Genomic DNA, 27,476 nt, shown 5'->3' with positions numbered 1-27,476 from the left:
TCTGGTGGCTCCGGACGGACCATCTGTTAGCAGGTCGGTGCTTCGGAATTTGGAATTGGACCTTGGTCACTAAGGACGTCAGCTTCCGTGGATGGGGAGCTGTGGTCCTGGACATTCACTTCCAGGAACGTTGGTTGCGGCATGAATCTCTCTTATCGATCAATGTTCTTGAACTGCGGGCAGTCTACAGAGCCTTGATACAGGCTGCTTCTCTGCTACGAGGACTTCTGGTTCGGATACAATCCGACAATGCCATGGCCGTGTCGTACATAAATCGACAAGAACCCGCAGTCGTCTGGCAATGAGAGGGGCCAGCCGCATCCGTGGGCAGAAAAACACGTCTAGGCCATCTCCGCAGTATTCGTTTCGGGAGTCGACAACTGGGAAGTGGACTACCTCAGTCGTCAGGATCTTCACCCCGGGGAGTAGTCCCTTCATCTCGAGGTCTTCCTTCAACTAGTTCACCGATGGGGGAGACCACAGATAGATCTGATGGCGTCCTGGACAAATCATCAACTACCCCTTTACTGCTCCAGGACCAGGGATCCGGCAACGGTGGGAGCGGATGCTTTACTGATTCCTTGGCCGTACAGCCTTCCCACCATTTCCGCTTCTCCCTCGGGTTCTCAAGCGGATCAAACGAGAGTCGTCCACCGTCATCCTAGTGGCTCCGGATTGTCCTCGTCGGGTTTTGTACTCCGAACTCTTATTCCTTCTGACAGATGAACCTTAACCTCTTCCACTGTGGCCGGATCTTCTGCAGCAGGGTCCATTTGTGTACCCGGATTTACAGCGGCTTCGTTTGACGGCGTGGCTATTGAGACCGCCATGCTAAGAAGCCATGGTGTCCCTCGGGCGGTCATTCCTACCATGCTTAGGGCTAGGAAATCTGTGACATCAGAGCATTATCATCGCATTTGGAAGGCTTGTATCTCCTGGTGTGAAGGTCGTGGATCTTCCACTTCATCCTTTCATTTACTGCGTCGTCTTCTTTTTCTTCAAAAAGAGCTTGATGCGGGCCTACTCTGGGATTGCTTAAAGTGCAGATTTCTGCTCTTTCTATTTTTCCAGCGTCGCCTAGCTCTGCTTCCGGTGGTTCAGAACTTTTTTCATGGGGTGCTTAGAGTTCAGCCCCCCCTTTGTGCCACCCACGGCTCCTTGGGACCTGAACCTCGTCTTATCCTTCCTTCAGTTGTCCACCTTTGAGTTTTTGCAGGACGTGGAATCCAAGTATTTAATTTGGAAGGTGATCCTTTTATTCTCCCTGGCTTTGGCTAGGTGAGTGTCGGAACTTGGAGCTTTGTCCTGCCGTTCCCCTTACTTAATTTTTCACGATGATCGGGCGGAACTACGTACCCGCCCTTCCTTTTTGCCCAAGGTGGGCTCTGCTTTTCTCCTGAGCCAGCCGATTGTGGTGCCAGCCTTGTCGGACTCTTCCAGGGATTCTCACTCCTTGGATGATGTTCGGGCACTTCGAATTAATGTGGCCTGTACTGAAGGGACTACGTAAATCAGAGGCTCCGTTCGTCCTCTGACGCCAATCGACGTGGCTGGCCTGCGTCTAAGCAGACTTTGGCCAGGTGGATTCGTCTGACTATTCGTCAGGCATATGTTGCTTCTGCTCAACCTCCGCCTGTATCCATCTCTGCGCATTCTACGCACTCTGTGGGTATTTTTTGGGCGGCACATAGTGGTGCCTCGGCTTCGCAACTTTGTAGAGCAGCTACGTGGTCTTCGGTACATACTTTTGTACGTTTCTACAGATTTGACAGTTTTGCGGCTTCTGCTTCGAGTTTTGGCTGCAGTGTCTTGCAGGGCGTTCAGCACTCTCCCTCCCCCCCCATTCCCCCCAGGTGGGTGGCTTTGGGACGTCCCCACTGTCATGAAGCTCCAGTGTCCCCTAGTGGATGAAGGAGAAAACAGGATTTTGTTACTTACTGTTAAATCCATTTCTCCGATTCTACAGGGGACACTGGATGCCCGCCTAGTGCTTCTTGCCTGCTTACCAGTTCCTTGTTCTGCTTCATTTATTGCAGTTTTGGTCTGTTCTAGTTGTGTGACTGTTTGTTCCTGCAGTGCGTCAGTTTGTTGGACTGAGTTTCTTTTTCCTGTTCTCCTTCTCTGTCGTTCTGTCTGTTCTACGTCTCCTCTCGGACTCAGTTCTTAAAACTGGGGCTGATGGGGCATAGAGGAGGAGGAGCCAGTCACACTTTTAGATTTTAAAGTGCCAGGCTCAACTCAACCCACTGTCTATACCACACTGTCATGAAGCTCCAGTGTCCCCTGTGGAATCGGAGAAATGGATTTAACGGTAAGTACCAAAATCCTGTGTTTTGTTGCTTTCTTCCAGGATTTGGTGTGAGTAAAACCAGATTGTCACTTCCCTCTGCCTCATTCACATTTTATTCCTTATTGCAAACAAATGGTGACTACATATATTTCTTAATTTCTTATTCTATATAGAGTTCAGGTGGAGGAATTAAAGAAAGAAACTGATGTTACACACTGCAAATTGGAAGAGCTAAGCAAACAGGTGAGAAATGCCAATTTGGTCTACAATTAGAAAGTGTGTTTACAAGCCGTTCTGTGTTTGAATTCCTCTTTATTGCATGTTCATAAACTCATAACAAAAACAATCCATTCTATTCAGAATACATCCCGACAGTATCATATCTTGTCCTTTATGTATTATATAATGATTAGGCCTTATACACCTGGGGTCATGGTTGTTTCACAATTACATACTTTTAAAATGTCTTACAGATGCTCAGATAATTAGAGTTCATTAATTACCGTGGCAGACTCTTTCTGATCTTAAGGTCACTCTTGTGAATCCAAAGCAGTCTATGAACACAAGCTAATGCTACAAGCAGTGTTGTCTCACACCCATAGACCGTCCTGTGTTCAGTTATTGCTTATGTATTCAGGAAGAGCATTCACCATAGGATAGAATGCAGTCTGGGTGTTGTCAGTGACCATATAGATACCAGAATGTTGAATTTTACTATATCGACACTCTTAAAATGTCAACATATGACCTGTCTACCTAGTTAGTTATAATGTCGACAATACAAATGTTAAGAAAAGGGTTCAAATATACGTGTCAACATTGAGAACATGTCTTAAATACGCTGGGGTGAGGGCAGGGGAGGCCCTAAGCACTGGTGCTGGTACTGGTGTTAGGTTGCATAGGTTTTCTCCACATATATTTATTTAATATGATCCCAAAAGGAGTTTATGTAGTAAAGTGGAGGTGCACCCAGGAGAGTGGGGAAAGAGTCCTTTTCTCTGTTTCCTAACATCTACATGTTGCAAGTTAACTACTCTTTCAACAGAGTACCTGTCGACATAATGTAGTCAACAGTAGGATTGTCAACATGTTGAATGTGGATAAATCATACTGAACTCTAAAGGGCGTAATGAATCCCAATTTTCTGAGTGTCCACAACACGTTTTGAAAGCACCTCATCATCATGTATGAGGCTTAACCACCAAAGTGCTTGTTTGATAATCAACCAATGACAAGTTGTTGGGTAGTGACTTCTGGACATTTGTGTGTTTAGTACTAGGAGGAAATGGGGGGAGGAAGAAACTTGCAGTTTTTGTCCCCGCATTGTAAAATCTTAAAATTAAAGACCTCTTTATTTGTGCTTCGCTTGAACCGAATTTTGGGCACATTCTAAAGTGGACCTAGAAGCACACTCAGCAGTGTCTTTTGTCAGTCTTCCATCTGTAACGCTATGCAGCTACAAGCTCCTTCCCTAGTGTACATCTGTGCCCATTGTGCAAGGACACTGTAATACTGATTGGTGAGTGCTTAGACGCCACCACTGTCTCCATGCAATTCTGATCTGCGCCTGCCGGCAGCAGCCATCGGGATGCCTGCGTAGTGCGCCATAGATGTAGTGTATGTGAACAAGTAAAACGGCGTCCGATGTTTTACTGCCATCCGTGTCTGAATCAGACCCTATATTATATTAATACTATGGGGGTATCCAATTGGCTGCGAGAGGCGAAAAACAGGCATAAAACGTGGATAATCGTAGAAAAATCCCTGTTTTTTTTTTTCTCCCTATACTATTATTTCGGACGAAATTATAGGATATTTTGGCCAAAACACATAGGATCTGTGATAAGTTCACGGATCTCTGTTTTTTCACCTTTGCAGCGGCGAAAATAAAGTCACTTTTCGTGTATTTTTCTCCACGATAAGTGCCGGACTGGGGTGGACTTCGGGGCTAATTGGATAGCCCCGGAGATTTCATTAGCGCCAGAACAATGTCCAGGGCTAATTGGATACCGCCGTATGTGTAGCTCTTATAACATGTATGTCCAGGACAACCCCAACACACAATAGTGCTACATATTTTCATGCGTGAAACTGAATATTACAATTAATGACCAAAAAAACATCCCTGTAAACATGAAATTATACACTAGTGATTTTATCCTTAAACTGCTGAAATTCTGGGTGTAAAACAAATCTGCAAGAGACGTAACATTTATGGTTTATATGTCTCCCGTAAATCTTATATACCAAGAGTAAAGCACCTAAAATGTATAACCACAATTTGTCCCAAATGTAGGAATATCACAGATTTATACTTTACATTCATGTGCTAATGGTATCATTCACAATATATGAATGGCACAGAGAAGCATACATGTGGAAATGGACACACAGATTGGGCATAGCAGGCATGAGAATGGAGGTAGTCGGTAGGAAAGTCAGAATTCATCACTTCTGACTTCCAAGACGTGGAGAAAATAAAATCTCCTGGTTCCAACCAATCTCCATCCCATCCCTCTTTTATCCCATCACAATGCCGGCCCCGGACTTCTATACTTACTATGTTTGATATTTTCATACAGGAAAAGGGGAAGAAGATTGATTGCACAGGAAAACAGTTAATTCTAACGATCTAATTATAGATTTATTGGATACACGTATCTAGGTATATTTCAAAAACTGGAGGTGCATCCCAGGAGTAAATATTATCAAGGTTTAGAAGAGGAGAGAAAAAAAAGAAAAGACTCCTATCAGGGCACACTCCTGTGCTGTATTGATGGCTACAAAATTAGTATTGGAGAAATAGGACAAACTGATTACATCTAAGTGAGATCATGATCATATGTGAAATTTACAATAATGTCTCAATTAGCAGACAGACCACCATATATTTACCCATTTAATATATCTGAAATAGATGTATTGATGTTGATATTAAAACTAAAGTTTATTAAATTCTTAAAATGAAACATAGACACTCGAAATCAACTTATTATATAAAGACAGCATAGACAAATAAGAACATTAATAGTGTATGATACACTATATCTATTAACAGTGATCCACTATATCCAGGTCTATTTGACAGTACTGGAAGTATAGTTATAAATATTTGCTAATGATATACACAATTGAAATCGACAATTCATCGAAATCGACATCTCGATGAATTGTCGATTTCAATTGTGTATATCATTAGTAGTGTATCATACACTATTAATGTTCTTATTTGTCTATGCTGTCTTTGTATAATAAGTTGATTTTGAGTGTCTATGTTTCATTTTAAGAATTTAATAAACTTTAGTTTTAATATCAACATCAATACATCTATTTCAGATATATTAAATGGGTAAATATATGGTGGTCTGTCTGCTAATTGAGACATTATTGTAAATTTCACATATGATCATGATCTCACTTAGATGTAATCAGTTTGTCCTATTTCTCCAATACTAATTTTGTAGCCATCAATACAGCACAGGAGTGTGCCCTGATAAGTCTTTTCTTTTTTTTCTCTCCTCTTCTAAACCTTGATATGTTTGATATTTGTTAGGGTTTCGTGTTTTTGGGTCGTTTATATATTTGTTTAGCCACCTTCTATGTTTTACAGTTTATATTTATTTGATCATACCCCTACACCGTCTCCAACACAGTTTACAGGTGAGAGCTAGTAGAGCATTTTGTCCCTGTGTGACCACAAGTGAGCCTGCAGTCTCTAGCATGTATTGGCTAAAGTGCTGCAGTGGTTGGGGCCTTATCCTTGTGAGACCTATGCCCAGTTGTTGCATTACCAGTAATTTACCTACCGGCACGTGTGGGAATCCAAATTAGAATAATGAGTAAGAGGAGAACTTTCCCGGAGTTTATCGCTTTGTTATGAGGAATATTGATTTGTAAGCCCAAACATTTCTCCTACAGCACCGTGATTCCCAGAACGAGTTGTCCAGCTTAAATACACAGCACAGAGAAACAATCCAGCAAGTAAACAGCAAATTGGAAGAGCTCAGGGAACAAAAGGATGAAGCAAGTGCTGCTTTGGTGAAACTCCAGGAAGCTCTCAATGACCTGAATATGGAGAAGCTTCAGCAACAGTCAGACTGGCAACGGGAGGAGGAGCAATTGGGGCAGGAGCTGCAAATGACCAAACAGGAGGTAAAGGGGGGTAATATAATAAAGGGAAAGCAGAGCGGTACCGTATCAAGTAGACAAGCTCAGGGTGTAACGAATATGCGCTGGGAGGGGGGAAGACAGATCCAACAGGATTACTAACAGGAGCAAGAAGGAGGTGTAGGCAGAAGACTTAATGGGAGCACAGCACGGAAGTAGAGGAGGCTGGGTGGAACGAAGACCAACACAATAACCCATAATTGTGTACATGATCTGTAAATACTTACTCTCCTGTTACAGAATGAGAAATATTGGGATGAACTGTGCCAGCTGAATGCACAGAGCCTCCAGCTGACCAGCACCATATCAGACCTAACTGCTGAGAAAGACGGGAGTTGTGAGCGACTACAGGAACTGAACGTCAGGCTGAAGGAGTTGGCAGAAGAAAAGCATGAAGCCGCCACACTTATAGAGCAACTACAGGGAAAGCTCAGCAGCCTGGAGACAGAGAGGCTGCAGGACCAGGCTGGATGGTGCCGAGAGAAAGAACAGCTGGAAAGTGAGCTGCATATATCAAAACAGGAGGTAAATCTAAATTGATAAATGAAAACCTATATAAACAATATAGTTTTAATTTATTATTGGGAGGTGGTGCCAAAGTCCTACTCATTTTGGAAACCCCCACTAACTAAAAATAAATTCTATTTTATAATGGTCTCTTTCTGTTAATGCCATCATAATGTAATGAATGCCCCGAGCTTTCTGGTAATCTTGGTAGGACTCCGAACTGGTCTTTGCTTATAGCAGTCTCCGTTCAGGTTGACGACAAACTGTACCTGAATATACTGTACTCTATGCTGTACTGATCCAAGTTTGGAGTAAGGAGCTAATAGAATAGCAAGGTCACAAGCTGAGGTCATTGTGGTCAGCATACAATCATATAAAAGTCGTCAAACTGGAGTAACCAGTACCTTTACAGAAATAGAGGGTCAGTTTCGAAATGAGCAAAAAAAAAAAAAAAAGGTGGCATTAGACACAACAGGTCATCCACAAGTATATAAATGTATCCAAATGATTTATTAATAATTAAGCACAATAGCTAATCTAAGAACCTTAAGTGACTCCCTGGAGTAGGTCACAGCAATAACCGTGTTTAAAAATGTGTATATGATACTCTACCAGATAAATAATACAATAAAGAAACATGAAATAGTGAAAACAATAAAGATTAGTGCTGGCTGATACTGTAATCGTTTCACTCCCCAAGGGTGAGAGTCTCAATATTAGCACAAGAACTGGATGTTCAGGTGTTAAATAGAGTTAATGCTGGAAGACAGTGGCTGTTGTAGGTAGCAGGTTTAATAGTTCCGCCTGAAAAAGCTGCCCTGGTGTGGAGAAACGCGTTGAGGACACGGAACTCACTACCTTAACCTGGGACCCCTGTAAGGACCACCACTATTACATCTGATGTTTTGGGAACAGTGTAGAACATCCATCTCCCACGATACATAATCTGCGGGTACTTCTGATTTGTGGTCTTACAGTGTGGAGACTGGGAATTAGATAGACCGTTTGAGTTTGCTCTTTGCGCTGTTCACCACTATCAAAGGACATTACCATATCTATTTAATTACATCTACGATCGGGAACCCAGCTCTCAGCAGCAATTTAAATCTTATACATTAGTTGATTTTATGCCAAAAGTGGTGCGCATTAACACTCTATTTAACATCTGAATGTCCAGTTCTTGTGCTAGTTTAGAGAGGTTGGGTATACGGCATTCCGTTGTCGGGATCCCGGCGGTCAAAATCCCGATGCTGGAATTCCGACTAGGTTACCATCCTGGCGGCTCAAGGTAAGTATACCTAACCTAACCCCTCACTCTCCCTCCCCGGTGCGTAACCCTCTCTCCACGGTGCCTAAACCTAACCCTCCCCCTACTGCCTAACTCCTAACCCTCTCCCCAACCCCGCTACTTACCTTCGGGACTCTGGTTGGTCGGAAAACCAGCGCTGATATTGCGATAAGTGTCGGTATTCCAGTGTCGGCATTCTGACTGCCGATCTCCCCGCAGTCTGGATATTTATCGTATCCCGTTTTGAGACATTCACCCTTGGGACTCAAGTGCAAAACTATTACAGGATCACTCGGTACTAATCTTTATTATTTATACTATTATCCAATTTTTCCTTATTGTATTATTTGCCTGGTTGAGTGCCATATAAACATTTTTATTATTGCTGTGACCTACTGGATGTCATTTTTGGTTCTTAGCTTAACTATTCTGTTAATTTTTAATATATTTATATAATTGTAGATGACCTGTTTTATCTAGCGCCCCCTATTCTTTGCTCATTTCTGTATTTTGAGAGAGGTGTGCAGCTCATATCGTTCACAGGGTAAGTGTAAACTCCACTTGGCACCTGGATTAGTTTTGTATACAGGGTCGGTAACGTGCAGGTAAATGTTCTAACAGGCAGTGTGCACATACTGCTGACAGTCTTACAAACTCACCTGAGACCAGCCCCAAGGAGTCAATCAGCCCAGCACTCACAGCACTAATGAGTGAATGTTTACACCTCTTCACAGGAAAGTCAGTGATGTTAGCAAGGCAAACAACAAACCAAGTAATTGACCCGAGATGCAGTGGTATAACTGAGACTGCTGTTTCTATCCCGGAGTCTGGCTGTCTTATTGCATGTGAACACGCAGAAATCCGTGTTACTGGGCAGTGTGGTATTTTAACCCTGGTCACGAGCAGGGTTGAACACGTGTTCAACCCGGCTCGTGGTGCAGTGTGAACGGGTAACCCGGATCGATGTGACTCTGGTCCCGTTCACTTCATAGGAAGAGCCGGCATTTGGAGATGATCTCATCTCCAAATGCCGGCTCAGCGTGTGAAGGCGGTGACGTCATTGACCCGGCATTAGTTCCGTATTGGGCCACCGATCTGAAAGGGGTCTCAACCGGGTCGCACCCGGGATGGTCCTGTGAACAAAATCCCTGGTGCGACCCGGCTTTCCGACATGAAAGGGGTATAACTGACACACATGGTGGCATTAACATAATAGGCGTTACAGATTCCAATAAATTAATGGGCCCCCTATTCAGAAACATAGGAGAGCCTTCACCAAGGTTACTTGTGTCTTGTTTCCACTTCTCCTACATAGTAAAGAGGACTACTGTCAGTGATCACTCCATCTGCACTAACTCCAAACACCATTTCATTGGTGATTTTCCTACTTTACAGAAGATTTCATTCAACTTTCTTAATTTGTATACAGTACATTCCAAGGATTACTGTGACCTTTAGTGACTAGCTGTAGGATTGTGTGGAAACCTTTAATATTACTGCTAAAATAAATATCCTATTGATATGGTACATAATATTGCATCTCGGGTCAGCAGGTTTAGATTGATCCCAGCTATTGGAAATAATTGGGACATTGCAGAAGTGTCAGAGCACTTTTTTTATGTTCAGAATCTATCTTATCATTACACTTTGTGTATCCTGCACCACTTTGAACTAGGGACAATCTGGTCACCTGACTAGCCACCAATGAGCATTTATTTACATACTATGTAATGAGCCTATGGGAGACGGCCACTCCACCACATCAGTTAAGGGGCAAATGTACCAAAGCACCTAAAGAGTGAACATGTGGAGAAGTTGCCCATAGTAACCAATCAGCTTCTGCCTATCACTTTATAGAATGCACTTAATAAATGCTAGCTACTGTAGGAGCTGATTGGTTTCTATGGACAACTTCCCATCTTGTCCACTTCTCCACTCTTTAGAAAGTTTGCTACATTTTCCCCTAAGTATGCAAAGATACATATGTCAGGGTCAGTGGGATCATGCGAGGAACGGATGAAAGGAGGAAGCCGCAGACTGATGGCCAGATACTGAAAGAATGCCCATTAGCACAGCATAGTGAGGCTGCTGACAAACTCATAGATAGAGGAATGTTTAACAACCAGTTCCATGTGAAGCAAAGATCATACATGTAACTATTTGGAAGTTTATTGTTAAAGTCCTACATTTTGTGGTGGTTCATTCTCAGAATAATAAAGTCCGTAATGAAGTCTGGCAGCAGAAATGTCTGGTGTCTGACATAAAGGCACAGACTGACGGAGACCAGGAGACCATTCAGCAATTAGACAGCAGGCTAAAGGTAGTGACCGAGCAGAAAGAAGGGGTCACAGCAACTATGAGGAAACTCCAGGAACAGCTCACTGCCATGGAGAGCGAGAGGGAGCGACAGCAGACTGACTGGCAACAGAACAAAGATCAGCTAGAACAAGAAGTGACATTACTTACAGATAAGGTATCCCAGTGATTGTGTCTTTCCATACAACCTCATATTACTGGAAACACTTCATGTAGTATAAACTCTGCCTGAACAGAAGTATTTGATACATTGTTATATTGTCACCCAACCTTTCTCATGTCCTGACACTCCTAATTTATACTTTTATATACTATTCCTGTCCAAAACCTCCTCCGCTTCCCATATTGACAAGTCCACCAAAAGAATCTGCAGCAGCCAGCTGTAACTTTCTCCCACCTTCTATATCTGTAGGGAAGCAGGGGTTGGGTGCTGTGCCTTTGGCAGGAAGGGGTAGGGGTTTCTTTTTTTGGCCTGTATCCATCATGGACATCTCCACGTCCACCTTGCGATTGCTCAGTGCAGCAGTTCTCTCTCTCTACCCTCAACTTCCTGTTATATCTGGGAAGTGGAGTCTGCCCAGGGCTAAGCATGCAAGTTGGGACAGCAGCAAAGGCTTTTTGCCTGCTCCAAATGCCATACCAAGTTACCCTATGCCTAGTCTGGGATGGATGCCCTCTGCAAATGCTGCTAGTACCTTTTTTTATATTACTTTTTAAAAAAATATTTTTAGTTTTTGAAAAAGGAGGGAGGGGGGACTACACAACACCAGGGGGTACTCAGAAAATCACCTCAAAACATATAAATACAACCAATACATTTAAAACCTCTAAATAAGGCTCATGTGTACCCCAAACTAGAGATATAGGATGGAATATATATAACAAGGAACCCAAGTATAATTAGATTAATTCACTAGTGCTCGTTTTGGAATAGGCTCAATTGTGAGTGAAGAAGGTTTCCTCAGTCACCATGTGTGAGCATTCCTTCTATGTCTAAAATAGATTCAAAACCTGATTGCCAAACACAAGCAGGAAAAACAAGACCTTCTATATGGACTGGATGAAACAAACAGACAGGTGAGTGTATTCAGTCACTGTAGGCCTTCACGCTTCATAGTATATATAATTCTTCTCCACTTTATGGCCTGATTATATTGTAGTATCGTGGTTCATATTTAATATCTAGAATGATTCATTACACTTATGTGTCATTGTTATTAATGAGGAATAGAGTTATACTTCAACTAACACCTTGTGGTCAATACATCACATGTAATTGGATTGACCCCTTTGACTGTAGCATACCATATTTTATTAGTAGACTGTACAAATGTTGTTATTCTGAATCATTTGCAGCTGCTGGTTATAACAAAGCTTCAAGAAGAGGTTTCAGCATTAAGACAAGCTAAGCAATCTCTGGAGGACCAGTGTCAGTCTGTTCCAAAACTACTGAAAGAAGCTACTGACCAGGTAAACCTGAATATGTACAATTATCCATACCACCCAAAATCAAATTAGGAGAAAAGTAATCCCTGCCCTGATCTTCCCAAGACATGCCACTAGTCTGCCTGAACCACCTAGCCTATCTAGCCAGCTACACCCACATGCATGCAAGGCTCCTCCCTTTTAATGATCACCCTTCTGTGTTAGAGTCAGGACAGGCAAGCCAGAGTTGTGTTTATTTTAATATATGGTGAACTGGAGAACTATATAGTAATATGTAAAGTGTGTGATATATGTTGGCCAGCAGGGAATGCACATGGAGCATTTAGTTCAATGGCTTGTGCAGAATAATCACACTGTTTGCTTGCCTGAAGCCTGCATATGCTATATAGCTCACTGCAAATCTACATATTCTAATGTTTACCCAATTGCGCAGGTGAGTCAAATAGGAGAGCTGAAGAGAGAGTTAGAACAAGCTCAGGCAGAATGCTGGGGTTTGAAGAGGACCCAGGATCAGCTTAGAGTGGAACTGGAGGAATCACGGGATCAGGTAAATTTCAGTATTCACATTCTGATTGTCACGTTGTCACTTGTTGAAAGCATGCACTTAGCTCCCACACTAACTCTACCTGGCTATCCGAACACTGAGCTATCCAACTGGAAAAATCAGGATACAATGACTATACTGTATATTTAACTGTAAGCGCGTATAGTTTAATAATGACCATACATATTTTCCAGCTGACCACACCTTTTTCAACCCACTGAAAACTGTCTGTCTTTGGTAAAATCCACACTTTGGGGGGGAATTCAATCACCCGTAGTAAATTAGCCGCGCGAAATCACGGGAGGTAGCCTCGGGCTTTAATTAGCCTCCCGCATTCACCCAATAACGTTGGAAATATACATTATCCGGTGTTAACGCACAGTATGTGATAAGTCTACGGAATTGTGTGTTAACAGGCCGTTATCAGGGATTTCTTTTCGGGTCTCGGGAGAACCTGATGAGCGGTGCTAATTGAATCTCACCCAATATCTGTTCAGTGGGTTTGGCAAATGTTGCTGGTCTGCTCCTAAAAGTTGTATAACCCAAATAATAGGACTTTTTATTAGAAACTAGAATTATTCAAAAGTATACAGCAGACAAGTATTGCTTATAAAATACATCATCTCCTGAAATTTAAGACCGCTGAGAAATAGTTTGTTTTCAGAACCACCCTCGGGCCATACGACTCCCTCCATAGTATGAGTGAGAGTATTTTAATAACACACCTTACTCCTGAATGGAACCTAAACATGTAATACTGTGCACTAACATGATTAGGTATCCTTTATAATGTTTAACAGACCGGATATTATGGCCCAGATTTATCACTGAGTGATATTGTTATCACTCGTTACTAATCCTAAATGGTGCTTTGCTCACCTTGCCTATTGATCTGCCCTTGGTTGCTAATTACTATCACACATTATGATACAGTATAGATATTAGATTTCTGTGCTGTGAGGTCTTATTGGAGGTTTCTCACTTTGGTTTCTTTTGGCTTTCACCATCCCTTCTGCTACTGAGAGAAATGAGCCCATGTGATAAGTGCCTGTATATGTCCCCTCTAATGTATGTATGTATGTATTTGGATGCCTGTCTTACCTCTCTGGTTCCTCAATACACAGCTGCTAGAAGCCAACACCAAGCTGACGCTTGTACAGTCACAGCATGTGCGAGAGGTCCAGCAGCTGAAGGAGAAAATGGACAGTACAGTGCCTAAGGAGCAGTTGTCTCACTTACAAAACAGACTCTTCGAAGAACAGGGGAAGGTCCAACAACTACAAGAGAAAATGAGGTTTCATGCTGAGCAGACCAACCGACAACTGGCCATGCAGCGGGTAACAGCACTGTCCATATCATGCCTGTAATGCTGTATATATTGTATGTTTCCTTTAAAACAAAATTTCTTATTCAGGGTCCATAGGGCTCCACAGGGGAGATAATGGGGGTGTAGGAGGGACCTGGAGGACTGGACACCAACAGCAAAGCTTATCAATCCCAGAATCCTCTGGGGTCTTACTTTTATTATTTCATTTATTTTAATATTATCTACTATGAGCAGCAGCAGGAGACAGTCCATGGGACGTCTGTACTGCTGCTCCATCACCTCTCCACTGCGCTGTGACACCAGCCCTCGGCTAGGTACTCTAGGCGGGGCTCTGTGGGGGACCTAGCTAGTAGAGGCTCCCTGGACCCCAGACTGCAGCCTGGAAAAAGGGGACAGGTAAGGCGGAACCCCACTCGAGGGGATCCGCTTGTATATATGCAGTCTTACCACCGGTCCTGGGAGACAGACTGGAGGTGCTGATGTGGACACCGGTTCGTCCGGGACTCCACTAGACCACCAGGGCATATATACTACTGGCACAGGGCATTTTGTAGGGCCAGGGGACCCGGTGGTTGAAGTCAGCATAGGGAACAAGTGCTGCCCCTCCCCCTGCTCAGGGAGCCATTCCACTGTGGTCTTACCGCTTCCTGAGCTGCTCCTCCCACATCCTCCGCCCCCTCAGAGACTCTCGGCAGCCATTTTCTGCATTCAGCTCTCCGGGAACGCTGGGTCCAGTCTCCCTGTATACCTCTCCCAGGAGCCAGGTTATACTACGCTATAGCCTACCTGCCACTGCGGTTTGTGTAGTTGATTTTAGTGCCCACTGCAGTTATATTGTATATTCTGCATTGTATGTGACTTATACTAGCGCTGCTGTTTGTTTTCTTTATCATATGACTCTCTGCTTATATCTTTCCCTTTCTACTTCAGGGTCCATAGGGTATCCACAGGATACCTTGGGGTATAGGTGTGACGTCAGTCGCAGGGCACCAAAGAGTTAAGCTTTCAGCCTCCCAGGATGCACTAGGTCCCCCTCCTATACCCCGCCCCCGGGCCAAGGCACCTCAGTTTAGTTTGGTGCCCGGCCGGAGTCGGGTGCACCTGTTGGAGTGGGGGCTAGAAGAGCCCCTGAAGCTTATTCTTCATGCAGCTGTGGCTGCACATCTGGATGAACAGCATGGACAGTCAGTCCTGACGTCCATGCTGTCTTCCCTACACCCCGCCGGTACCAGAACGCCGGTACTGATCCGGGGATGCTGGTGGGCGTCTGGGGTCACAGCTAGCGGTGACCCCAGATGCTCCGGACCATGGCCGGATTCAAGGGGGACAGAGGTAAGCAGCGGGGTCCCGCGGTGGGTCCCCGCTGATCACATGGTCCTAAGTCCCCAGGCAGGGGGCTCCCTGGGGACTGGCTGCAGCGTGGAGCCAGGCGACCAACCTGCGCTTCCACTACCCCCTGGGACAGCGGACCGCAGCAGAGCGGTAGCGCTGCGGCGTCCCAGGGGTTAAATGCATGCCAGGGGAGCGCGCCTTCCCTGTCTCACAGCCGGCGCCTCCCCCGCTGCACACAGCCCTCTCTGCATGCTGCCGACTGGTCCTGTGGCAGCGCTCCTCCCCCAGGCCAGCCTCCTCTCTGCTCCTCGGCGGCCATCTTCTCCAGAACGCATGGTGAACGCTGCTGGAAGCGCTGGACGGAAGCATCGTGGTCTGGGTCCCCCCGCATACCTCTCCTCCGCTGTGGTCAGGTCTGTGTATGCAGCGCTGTGTCCTACCAGGCCCTGTGTCTGTGTAGTTGAGTGATCAGCGCTTAGTGCAGGAATTGTTATTTTTCTGCATTGTATGTGACTGTGCTAGCGCTGCTGCCTGTAATCTTTTCTTCTCTAAACTGTCAGCTTTATTACTGTCCCTGTTCTTTCTGCTAAAGCCCTTGCGGTGCGGTGCTGCAGGGTGGTCTCTCGCCTATTTAATACTTAATTGGTGAGAGAGGTCACATACGTGGTGCCATCATGTCTGAAAGTGATTTTCCCCTCCGGCTACAGTGTACCACGTGCAAAGTACCGTTAGCGGAGGGGGAGGGTAGCGCGGAGGGCCTTTGCCGGCAGTGTTTGTCCATGGCGCGGCCTATTACGGTTACAGCACCGGTACAGGAGCCGCCCTGGGCTTGTTTCGCTCAGGCGTTAACAGCTTTAGTGGGCCAGTTAGCTCCGCAGCCCGCGTTTACTCCGATGGGTTTGTCCCAGCAGTCTGTGGTGTCGTCACCCATGCAGGGGTTCCCACGACAATTGGTGGTACCCCACAGTCTCCCTATTTCCCCGCTCCCGGGTTCTCAGGAGCCAGCGTGGGTTAACTCCCTGACAAGTTCTGTACAGCACTTGTCGGATGTGTTGCAAGGGGAGTCTGTGATGCGGTCTCATAAAAGGCCGGTGGCGTCTCTGTCCGCTCCTTATGAGGATGACGAAGGGACGTCTGATGATGGGGAGATTCTAGATCCTTACGATCAGGAACCTCTCCATACTAAGGACGCTGATGCTAAGTCCAAAGTATATATTCCTGGACTTATTCGGGCGGTCCGCACAGCCTTGGTGATTGAGGACGAAGTTCCCCCAGCGGCTAAATCTAAGTATGCCTTTTTCAAAGATGTGAAGGGCGATGCCACAGTCTTTCCTCTTTCGGGTCAGTTGGTGGACCATTTAGAGGAGGCGTGGAAACAACCTGGCAAAAGATACCAGCCGCAGAGACGCCTGGCGGTGGCTTATCCGTTCGCGGATAATTATTTTGCTAAGTGGGAATCCCCTCCACAGGTGGATTCTCACGTGACCCGTCTTGTCCGTAGTGCCACATTGCCGATGCCATCCATGTCCTCCCTTAAGGATGCTACGGACCGCAAGGTAGAAATCTGCCTGAAGTCCGCTTATTCCCTTGCAGGGGGGGCAGCACGGCCGGCTATGGCCATTTGCTGGGTTGCCAGAGCGATGGAGCGCTGGGCGGATTCATTAGAGGCTTCTTTTGAATCCGACTGTCCGGCCGATCAGGCGGAGTTGATTGGCAATCTCCGTGATTCGGCCACCTACATCAACGAGGCGGCTCTAGACATTAGTACTCTGGTGTCTAGAATTTCTTCAGCAGCGGTAGCTGCTCGTCGCACCTTGTGGCTGCGATCCTGGAAGGCGGACGCAGATTCCAAGAAAGGTCTGGAAGCGTTGCCGTTTACCGGAGAAGTTCTCTTCGGTCCGGATCTGGATAAGATTGTGGCCACGCTGGCGGCAGCCAAATCTGCCTGTCTCCCGTCGGCCGCTGCTCCTTCTGGTTCGGGACCATCGTCCTTTCGGTCATCTAGGGCCCAGGGCAGGCCCAAACCACAGTCGTTTCCTCGACAGGCTGGCCCTAAGAAATCGGTCAAGCCCCGGAAGCAGGCATGGAGTACCAGACGTCCGGCCCCCAAGCCAGATGACAAGCCTGCGGCCTGACGGTCCGGGCCTCCCTTTGGGGGATCCCAGGGTGGGAGGCCGCCTGCTACAGTTCGCCCAGTGTTGGTCGACCACTACGACAGACACTTGGGTTCTGGAGGTGGTTTCCCACGGATACGCCCTCTCCTTCCGGCACAGACCCCCGGCTCGCTTCTTCACCACGGGTCTCCCATCAGACCGGAACAAGGCTACGGAGCTGCGGAAGGTATTGCACACTATGCTCCAGGCTGGAGTTATAGTGGCGGTTCCATTCTCCCAGAGGGGCCAGGGTTTCTATTCAAATCTATTTTTGGTACAGAAACCCAATGGGTCATATCGTCCGATACTCAACCTCAAAGCACTCAACAAGTCTTTGCGGGTCCCGAAGTTTCGGATGGAGACCCTACGGTCCATCATTCTGGCGCTGGAACCTGGGGACTACTTGGTGTCATTGGACATACAGGACGCTTACCTGCATGTCCCTATTCTTTGGCGCCATCAACAGTTCCTCAGGTTTGCAATCAGCAGCGACCACTTCCAGTTTCGGGCGTTACCTTTTGGCCTGGCAACAGCACCACGTGTTTTCACCAAGGTGATGGCGGTCATGGCGGCTTCTCTGCGGCTGCAGGGAGTCCGCATGTTGCCGTATTTGGACGACCTGTTATTGGTGGCAGGATCTCCAGAGCTCCTGTTACGCCACTTGGACCTGACCATTGCACTGCTGCAACGGCACGGCTGGCTAATCAACTGGCAGAAGTCCACTCTAATCCCGTCTCGGAGGATTCTGCATCTTGGAGCCTTATTGGACTCGGGACAGCAAAGGATCTTCGTGACGGAGGACAAGATCTCTGCTTTACAGTCAAGGGTGCGCAGTTGTCTGCACAGCCGCCGGGTGTCCTTACACTCGGCGATGAGGTTACTGGGCTCCATGGTGTCGGTGTTCGACATGGTGGAATACGCCCAGTTTCACTCCAGACCTCTGCAGCACCTGATCCTGTCCAAGTGGAACGGGCTGACTCAGTCTCTGAAGTCCCAGACGATTGTGCTCACCCAGGAGGTTCGCCTGTCCCTTACGTGGTGGTTACAGACGACCCACCTCAACAAGGGACGTCCGTTCTGGGTTCCAAATTGGGTCCTGTTGACAACGGACGCCAGTCTTCGGGGCTGGGGAGCAGTTTCGGGTCCACACTTGTTCCAGGGCAGGTGGACGCCGACAGAAGCGGAGCTTCCAATAAATATCTTGGAACTCCGTGCGGTCTTCAATGCTCTCCAGCAGGCACAGCGGTTTCTCCAGGGTCGCCCGGTGCAGGTCCAGTCGGACAACGCTACCACCGTGGCCTACATAAACAGGCAAGGAGGAACTCGCAGTCGGGCGGCTCTCGTAGAGGTCTCTCGGATCCTGGTTTGGGCGGAGCGCAATCTTCCGGCCATATCAGCGGTCTTCATCCCGGGAGTGCTCAATTGGGAGGCGGACTTTCTAAGTCGCCAGGACGTTCATCCGGGGGAATGGTCCCTGCACCCGGACGTTTTTCAACTACTGGTGGACAGGTGGGGTCTTCCAGAAATCGACCTCATGGCGTCCCGGCACAACAACAAGTTGCCGGTGTACGGGTCTCGCACAAGAGACAAAGGGGCGTCTCTGGTGGATGCTCTGTCCGTCCGGTGGACGTTCCGGTTCGCATACCTGTTCCCTCCGGTCTCCCTTCTTCCACGGGTAATCCGGAAATTCAAACAGGAAGGAGGGACGCTCCTGTTGATAGCTCCCGCGTGGCCCAGACGGCACTGGTTCTCAGACCTTCAGGGTCTGTCCGTGGACATTCCTCTGCGGTTGCTGCTACGACCGGACCTTCTGTCTCAGGGTCCTTGCCTTCACCCGGACCTGACTCGGCTGTCTTTGACGGCGTGGCTGTTGAGACGGCCATGCTGAGGTCCCGGGGGTTTTCCAGCTCTGTGGTGCGTACCATGTTACGAGCTCGGAAACCGTCTTCCGCGAGGATATACCATCGCGTGTGGCATACGTTCTTCCAGTGGTGTCGACCGAGAGGTTATGCACCGCGGGAGTTTCGTCTGTCTCGGATTCTCGCCTTCCTGCAAGCGGGACTAGATCATGGGCTTCGCCTTGCTTCTTTGAAGGTACAGGTTTCGGCCCTATCTGTCTGGTTTCACCGTAGGATTGCTACAATCCCGGATGTGCGCACCTTTATGCAGGGTGTTCTCCGCATTCAGCCGCCCTTTGTTCCACCTGTGGCGCCTTGGGATTTGGCTGTGGTCCTGAGGGCTCTCCAAGGACCGCCGTTTGAACCACTGGGCTCAGTGGATCTTAAATGGCTAACAGCTAAGACTGTTTTCCTTCTGGCCATTGCTTCGGCCAGACGTGTTTCTGAGTTAGGGGCTCTTTCTTGTAGACCCCCTTTCTTGGTTTTTTATGGGAACAGGGCAGTGCTCCGCACTCGGCCCGAGTTTCTTCCCAAAGTTATTTCCCAGTTTCATATTAACGAGGAAATAGTTGTTCCGGCCTTTAACTCACCGGGTCTTTCCGTGGGTGAGGCCTCATTGGATGTTGTGCGGGCCTTAAGGACTTATGTTGACCGCACTTCTTCGTTTAGGAAGTCGGACGCTTTGTTTGTCCTCTTTGGCTTCCGTAAAAAGGGTTGGCCTGCTTCAAAGCAAACTTTGGCAGCCTGGATCCGTATGGCTATTTCTGAAGCTTATCTTCATGAAGGCCTACCGGTCCCTCCTTCTCTGAAGGCTCATTCCACTAGGTCTGTGGGTCCTTCGTGGGCAGCTCGACGTGGTGCCTCGGCAGTTCAGATCTGCAAGGCTGCTACGTGGTCTTCTGTCCATACCTTCGTGAGGTATTACAGGTTTGACACCTTCGCCTCTCAGGATGCTTCCTTCGGGCGGCGGATTCTCCTTTCTGCACAGGAGCGTCCCCACCCTTAAAGGATACTGCTTTGGGACATCCCCAAGGTATCCTGTGGATACCCTATGGACCCTGAAGTAGAAAATATGAGATATGGTAAGAACTTACCCTTGTTATCTCTATTTCTACGAAGTCCATAGGGTTCCACAGGACTCCCGCCCTGTCGCACCTGTGCTGCAGATGGGCTTTGCTCTGGTCACCGGTTTTCCGTCTCCCTCTGGTGAGAATGTGATTCTTGTATGTGTCCAGATCTTTGTTCTCTCTCTTCCTTCTCCTCCTCCGGCCTATGGCTTGGTAACTAACTGAGGTGCCTTGGCCCGGGGGCGGGGTATAGGAGGGGGACCTAGTGCATCCTGGGAGGCTGAAAGCTTAACTCTTTGGTGCCCTGCGACTGACGTCACACCTATACCCCAAGGTATCCTGTGGAACCCTATGGACTTCGTAGAAATAGAGATAACAAGGGTAAGTTCTTACCATATCTCATATTTTTTCCCGATATAACCCTGGCATACTGAAGTATAAGGGGTTCATTGTACCTCACATCTCCATATATTTGTGAGGGCTATCACATACTACATATTGCTGTTGCGCACTACACTGTGCCATATTGCACATAAATTTGGGTTAGTCGGTGCACTTTGTTAGATTGTGTGTTATATTATTCTTGGAGCCATGTCAGGCAGAGGCAAGAATGACAAGCAGTCCGCTCCTCCCACTCTGGTGTCTTGTAAGTCCTGCTCAGCAGGCCTAGCCTCATTCAGGATGGTCTGTGTGCATCTTGTTATACACCCTAGGCTACCTTTTCACAGGTGCTGGCAAATATTGCAGACCACATCACGGTCCCTGTGGTAGCTCCCCCTATGGGATGGTCACAGCAGGTACTCCCTGCAAATGCTTTGCCTCCCCCATGGGTAGATGTTCTTTCTACTTCAGTGCAGAGTCTGGCAGATACCTCTACAGCTATTCAACAAATGCTGCAAAAAGAGAGACCCTTAACTGGTAAACCTACTAAGCGTGCTGTGTTATCTTCCCAGTCACCCAGCTATCAGATTCTGATTTATCTGGGGAGGCAGAAGATGCAGACCTCTCTCACTCTGACTCCCCCTCGGGAGATGAGGAACCCCCCTCTAAATTGAATATACCTGCACTTGTAAGAGCTGTAAAATCTATTCTTCAAATGGAAGAAACAGAACCTGACCCTAAGACCAAGCAGCCAGCTTTAAACGACAAAAGGTGATTTTACCAGAATTCCCTCACTCTGATCATATGAGTGAGGCATGAACTATGCCTACTAAAAGGTTTCAGCTACCTAAGCGTTTAAGCTTCTTTTACCCTCTTCCCGCTACTGATTGCATTAAATGAGATGTTCCCCTAGCTGTGGATTTCCACGTGACACGTTTAGTCAAAAATGTTATCCTACCTATCCATACTGCAACTTCCTTAAAGGAGACTAAAGAAGGATTGAGGCTTGTCTAAAGTCTATATATGCTCTTTCAGAAGCTATTACTCGGGCTTCCAAGCCTAGGACCAAGCAGACCTGGGCCACTAGACGTCCACCTACAAAATCTGAGGACAAACCCTCAGTCTAATGGGGCGGGGCTCCCAGGGTGGGAGGCATACAGCTTCAATTCGCCCACAACAGACGCTTGGGTAAGAGAAGTGGTCTCCCACAGATATGCCCTATCCTTCCTGAGGCGACCCCCCCCAGCAGTTCTTTTGCACAAGCCCTCCAGCGGACTCAGGCAAGGCCCTGCTGATCCAAGAAGCCATTCAGTTCCTACTACTCTCAGTAGTAATAATTCCGGTCCCCTCCCATCATACATGAGTCTGTCCCCAGAGGTTCACCTGTCTCTAACTTGGTAGCTACAGACGTCCCACTTGGACAAAGGATGCCCCTTTTAGATCCTGAACTGGGTAATCTAACCACGAACGCAAGCCTCGAGGGTGGGGCGCGGTGACCAGCCAGCACTCCTTTCAGAGCCACTGGACTTTACTAATCAACGTTCTAGAACTCCGAGCCATCTACAGAGCTCACACTCTGGCTCAGGATGTCTTTCAGAGCAGGCCAGTACAAGTACAGTCTGACAACGTCACGGCAGTGGCCTACCTCAGTCACCATGGAGGCACTCAAAGTCGAGCAGCAATGGCAGAAGTATCCCGCATTCTCAGATGGACCGAACGCCATCTCCCAGCCATATCCGCAGTGTTCATCCCAGGGATTCTCAATTGGGAGGCAGATTTTGTAAGCCTTTGCGACGTGCATGCCGGAGAGTGGTCTCTACACCCAGAAGTCTTTTAGCTTCTAGTGGACAGATGGGGTCTACCAGATGTGAATCTAATGGCCTTGAGACACAACCACAAACTTCCAGTGTATGGAGCCAGGACAAGGGACGCCAACGCAGCCTTCGTGGATGCGTTATCTGTGAAGTGGATCTTCGATTTGGCGTACCTCTTCTCTCCAATATACCTTCTTCCTTCGGTTCTTCGGAAGTTCAAACAGGAAGGGGGCACAGTCCTGTTGGGATGTAGACTGGAAGCTCGACACCTGTCATTAACCATACGCCGGAAGACCAACGCCCGGCATACCGAACGAAGGTAAGCCGGGCGCGGACAGCCGCGGGGGGGAGGGTTAGGTTTAGGGCTCCCGGGGGGACTTAGTGTTAGGCACCCCCTTGGGATGTATAGGCTAGGGGAAGGGGGGGGGTTAGGTACCCCCGGGGGGAGGTTAGCGATACTTACCTTAGGGACGATTTTAATCTTCACCCTTACTGGGCTGCCATGTGTCCGGCGGTAATACCTACTACACCCGTCCTGTTAATATCTTCGGCTTGGCCCAGACGCCATTTGTACTCCGACCTACAAAGTCTCTCCATAGACGTTGCTCTACGACCACACCTGTTGTCTAAGAGTTCCTGTCTACATCCAGACCTGGCCCATCTGCCTTTAACGGCTTGGCTCTTGAGACATCCCTCCTAAGGTCTAAGGGTTTTTCTGTCTCTGTGGTCCACACCATGATCAGAGCTCGTAAACCGGCCTCTGCCAAGATTTATTATCGGGTTTGGCATACATATTTCCAGTAGTCCATAGGGTCCGCACCCGCCCTGATGCTCATGGCTTCTAAAGGGTTTTTTCTCTTGGTCACTTGTTTCCTTCTCTGTGTGAGAGTGTGATTCTTCAGTGTACCAGTCTTCCTTCTCTCCTATCCTGCTCCTGCTTTGTACTTGATGACAACCTCAGGCTGTGGGCGGGGTATAGGGGGAAGGACCGGAGCATCCTGGGATTGAAAAGCTTTGCTATTGGTGTCTGTCCTCCAGGTCCCTCCTACAACCCATTGTCTCCCCTATGGACGTCGAAGAAAGAGAGTTAACAAAAGTTACCATAACTCTCCTTATTCCACAATTATTTTCTTAAACTAATGAATGGTTTGAAGTAACGTAACTTCTCGCTTGAATTAACCCTTAAATGGTACCTTCAGCTAATTAGTAACTTTTAGCCAATACCCTTTCCCAATTAGCAAAGCCATGGGGGAATCCATACCAGGAACCATCCTGCAATTCTGCAGAGTTTGCACCCACCAGTCCTGCAATACTGCTTGTCCCAGTGGGACAACCAGGAGAAGTGAACTTTTCAGAGTTTTTTCCGTCACTAGTACAGATATTGCCATGACTGGTCAGAGCAACAGCGCTGCATTAATTGTTATTTATACATTGCGGCTTTATTGGTTCCATGTCAAGGTTCCACCATCACTTAATACCAAGTTAATTTTTGTTTTTTTGCTTTCTTTTTATTAGTAATTTGTAATTATAGGGACGTTCCATCTTGGTTTATTAGACATGTATGTTGCTGTTCTGTAGAGGGATACTTATCTGGGGACAGCTCATTATCCTTTATCTTTTTTACTTTATACAATTAATTTATTGAGGATGCCTCTGACTTCTCTTATTAAGAACCACAATATCACATTGAGGGGATGGAGGTGGGCAGCACGGTTGGCGTAATGGCTAGCCTCACAGCCTTCACGTCAGAAGTTTAATTTCTGACAAAGACGCTATCAGAGATTACATGTTCTCCCCATGTTTTTGTGTACTTCCTCCCACACTCCAAAAAATAACATTGGCTTCTGAATAAAAATGAACGCTAGTGTATCCATGTGATAGGGAATATAGATTGTAAGCTCCATTGGGGCAGACACTCATGCCAATGACTGATATACAGTATTCATGCATTTTGAGTTTTAAATAATATGGTGGTGTTTTTATTATAATTGGGTAATGCCGAGGTTCCCAAACTCCACCATTACAGCCCAGGTTTTAGGGCTATCCATGCTCCAGTCCAGATGGTTAAATCAAATTGACTGAGGTATTGATTAAATCACCTGTGCTCAAGCATGGATAGCATTAAAACGTGGACTGTAATGGTGGAGTTTGAGAACTTCCGACGTAATGTTTTACTTATAATTGTTTAATCGTTTTATGTCCCTTTTAACATACAATTGCAGGAGGAGCATGAGAAGCTCCTGCGGAGGATGGAAGAGCGAATGCAAGATGTGGAAATGAATCTGAAGAATGTGCGGATGATGCTGCAGGAAAAAGTGGATCAGTTGAAGGAGCAGGTGAGTGCAGCAGGAGGTACACTGTGGGGAGTATGCTAGTTGTACACTGTGGGGTGTATGCTAGTTGTACACTGTGGGGTGTTTGTTAGTTGTATACTGTGGGGTGTGTGCTAGTTGTACACACTGTGGGGAGTATGCTAGTTGTACACTGTGGGGAGTATGCTAGTTGTACACTGTGGGGAGTATGCTAGTTGTACACTGTGGGGTGAGTGCAGCAGGAGGTACACTGTGGGGTGTATGCTAGTTGTACACTGTGGGGTGTGTGTTGTATACTGTGGGGTGTGTGCTAGTTGTACACTGTGGGGTGTGTGCTAGTTGTATACTGTGGGGTGTGTGCTAGTTGTACACACTGGGGTGTATGCTAGTTGTACACTGTGGGGAGTATGCTAGTTGTACACTGTGGGGAGTATGCTAGTTGTACACTGTGGGGAGTATGCTAGTTGTACACTGTGGGGTGTATGCTAGTTGTACACTGTGGGGTGTATGCTAGTTGTACACTGTGGGGTGTATGCAGCAGGAGGTACACTGTGGGGTGTATGCAGCAGGAGGTACACTGTGGGGTGTATGCAGCAGGAGGTACACTGTGGGGTGTATGCAGCAGGAGGTACACTGTGGGGTGTATGCAGCAGGAGGTACACTGTGGGGTGTATGCAGCAGGAGGTACACTGTGGGGTGTATGCAGCAGGAGGTACACTGTGGGGTGTATGCAGCAGGAGGTACACTGTGGGGTGTATGCAGCAGGAGGTACACTGTGGGGTGTGCAGCAGGAGGTACACTGTGGGGTGAGTGCAGCAGGAGGTACACTGTGGGGTGAGTGCAGCAGGAGGTACACTGTGGGGTGAGTGCAGCAGGAGGTACACTGTGGGGTGAGTGCAGCAGGAGGTACACTGTGGGGTGAGTGCAGCAGGAGGTACATTGTGGGGTGACTGCAGCAGGAGGTACACTGTGGGGAGTATGCTAGTTGTACACTGTGGGGAGTATGCTAGTTGTACACTGGGGTGTATGCTAGTTGTACACTGTGGGGTGAGTGCAGCAGGAGGTACACTGTGGGGAGTGTGCTAGTTGTACACACTGTGGGGTGTGTGCTAGTTGTACACACTGTGGGGTGTGTGCTAGTTGTACACACTGTGGTGTGTGTGCTAGTTGTGCACACTGTGGGGTGTGTGCTAGTTGTGCACACTGTGGGGTGTGTGCTAGTTGTGCACACTGTGGGGTGTGTGCTAGTTGTGCACACTGTGGGGTGTGTGCTAGTTGGGCACACTGTGGGGTGTGTGCTAGTTGGGCACACTGTGGGGTGTGTGCTAGTTGGGCACACTGTGGGGTGTGTGCTAGTTGGGCACACTGTGGGGTGTGTGCTAGTTGGGCACACTGTGGGGTGTGTGCTAGTTGGGCACACTGTGGGGTGTGTGCTAGTTGGGCACACTGTGGGGTGTGTGCTAGTTGGGCACACTGTGGGGTGTGTGCTAGTTGGGCACACTGTGGGGTGTGTGCTAGTTGGGCACACTGTGGGGTGTGTGCTAGTTGGGCACACTGTGGGGTGTGTGCTAGTTGGGCACACTGGGGAGAATACTTGTTTCAGATCAGGTCTTCCATGGAAATAAGTTGACGTGTCTGAAAACTTGACTACCAAATTATTTATCTGGAATAGTGACCACAGTACTCGCTATTGTTAAATTTGATCACAATTAGAAATGTATAGCAAAGAACATGAAGAAACCATTTCCTTCCACAGTCCAGAGACATACTGGTAGGTTTAGTGGCTGCTGACTAAAATGTCCTCTAGGGTATGTGCGCTTGTGTGTTAGGGAATTTATACTGTAAGCTGCAATGGGTCAGGGAATGTGAATGACAACAATTCTCTGTACAGCGCTGCATAATGGTGGCGTTTTATAATTAAACAATTGTATTAATGATTCATGCACACAAGATTTTGAGAACTTTTATGGTCTGTTGTTGGTGAATGCAGTGCAGATGGATGCCGCTCAGTGCAGTATTACACAATGTTCCATTAAGTAACTGGCAATATATAGGAGGTTACTTGATAGGAAAAAGAAGTCCTATAAAGCAGAGGGTCGTAAATATCTTCAGGTTATAAAAGCGAACACACGTATATATGAATTTTGCTATTATTTCTATATTGTATTAATGACTATTGGTCATTTACTGTTGGAGTTGGAGTCAGGTCAAAATGACCTTCGCACCCTGCAGTCCAGATCAATAAGTGACTATTAAAACAAGCCTGATTTATAATAGAATATAAAAATAACAATAAAATATCACTTATTACATCTTTCTACAATGCTTTTTTGAAAAATATTTTATTGTTAGGAAAATGACATATTGTAATACAAATGTATCTTAAATAATCCTCAGCATAATAAACACATTGCCGAGAATCATCCAACAAAATAATTATAACAATTGCAGTATATAAATCCAGATATATATATATATATATATATATATATATATATATATATATATATATATATATATATATATATATATAAATTGCAGTTGCGCACACAAGAAACAATCGCATACACTGTTACATATTTAGTTACAGTTACCATTAACGGGCCGGCTTACAGTTATAGTGCGAGTCATAAT

General features: G+C 46.8%; 1 protein-coding gene across 4 annotated transcripts in view; it reads left to right on the top strand.

Annotated features, from left to right (window-relative positions):
• Nucleotides 1–27,476, top strand: part of NINL (ninein like) — a 172,109-nt gene that overhangs the window by 138,825 nt on the left and 5,808 nt on the right. For all 4 annotated transcript variants that reach the window (XM_088477366.1, XM_088477369.1, XM_088477368.1 and 1 more), the window contains 9 exons: nt 2,464–2,533; nt 6,209–6,442; nt 6,698–6,982; nt 10,462–10,725; nt 11,571–11,645; nt 11,925–12,038; nt 12,448–12,561; nt 13,683–13,895; nt 24,753–24,866. In XM_088477366.1, the coding sequence (XP_088333492.1) occupies nt 2,464–2,533; nt 6,209–6,442; nt 6,698–6,982; nt 10,462–10,725; nt 11,571–11,645; nt 11,925–12,038; nt 12,448–12,561; nt 13,683–13,895; nt 24,753–24,866 (1,483 nt within the window). The remainder of the gene's footprint in view (nt 1–2,463; nt 2,534–6,208; nt 6,443–6,697; nt 6,983–10,461; nt 10,726–11,570; nt 11,646–11,924; nt 12,039–12,447; nt 12,562–13,682; nt 13,896–24,752; nt 24,867–27,476) is intronic.

Source organism: Taudactylus pleione, unplaced genomic scaffold (genome assembly GCF_031769625.1).
Source record: "Taudactylus pleione unplaced genomic scaffold, aTauple2 ptg000201l, whole genome shotgun sequence".
Lineage (NCBI taxonomy): Eukaryota > Metazoa > Chordata > Amphibia > Anura > Myobatrachidae > Taudactylus > Taudactylus pleione.
Note: the sequence above shows the minus strand (reverse complement) of the source record. Positions and strands in the feature narration are given on the sequence as shown.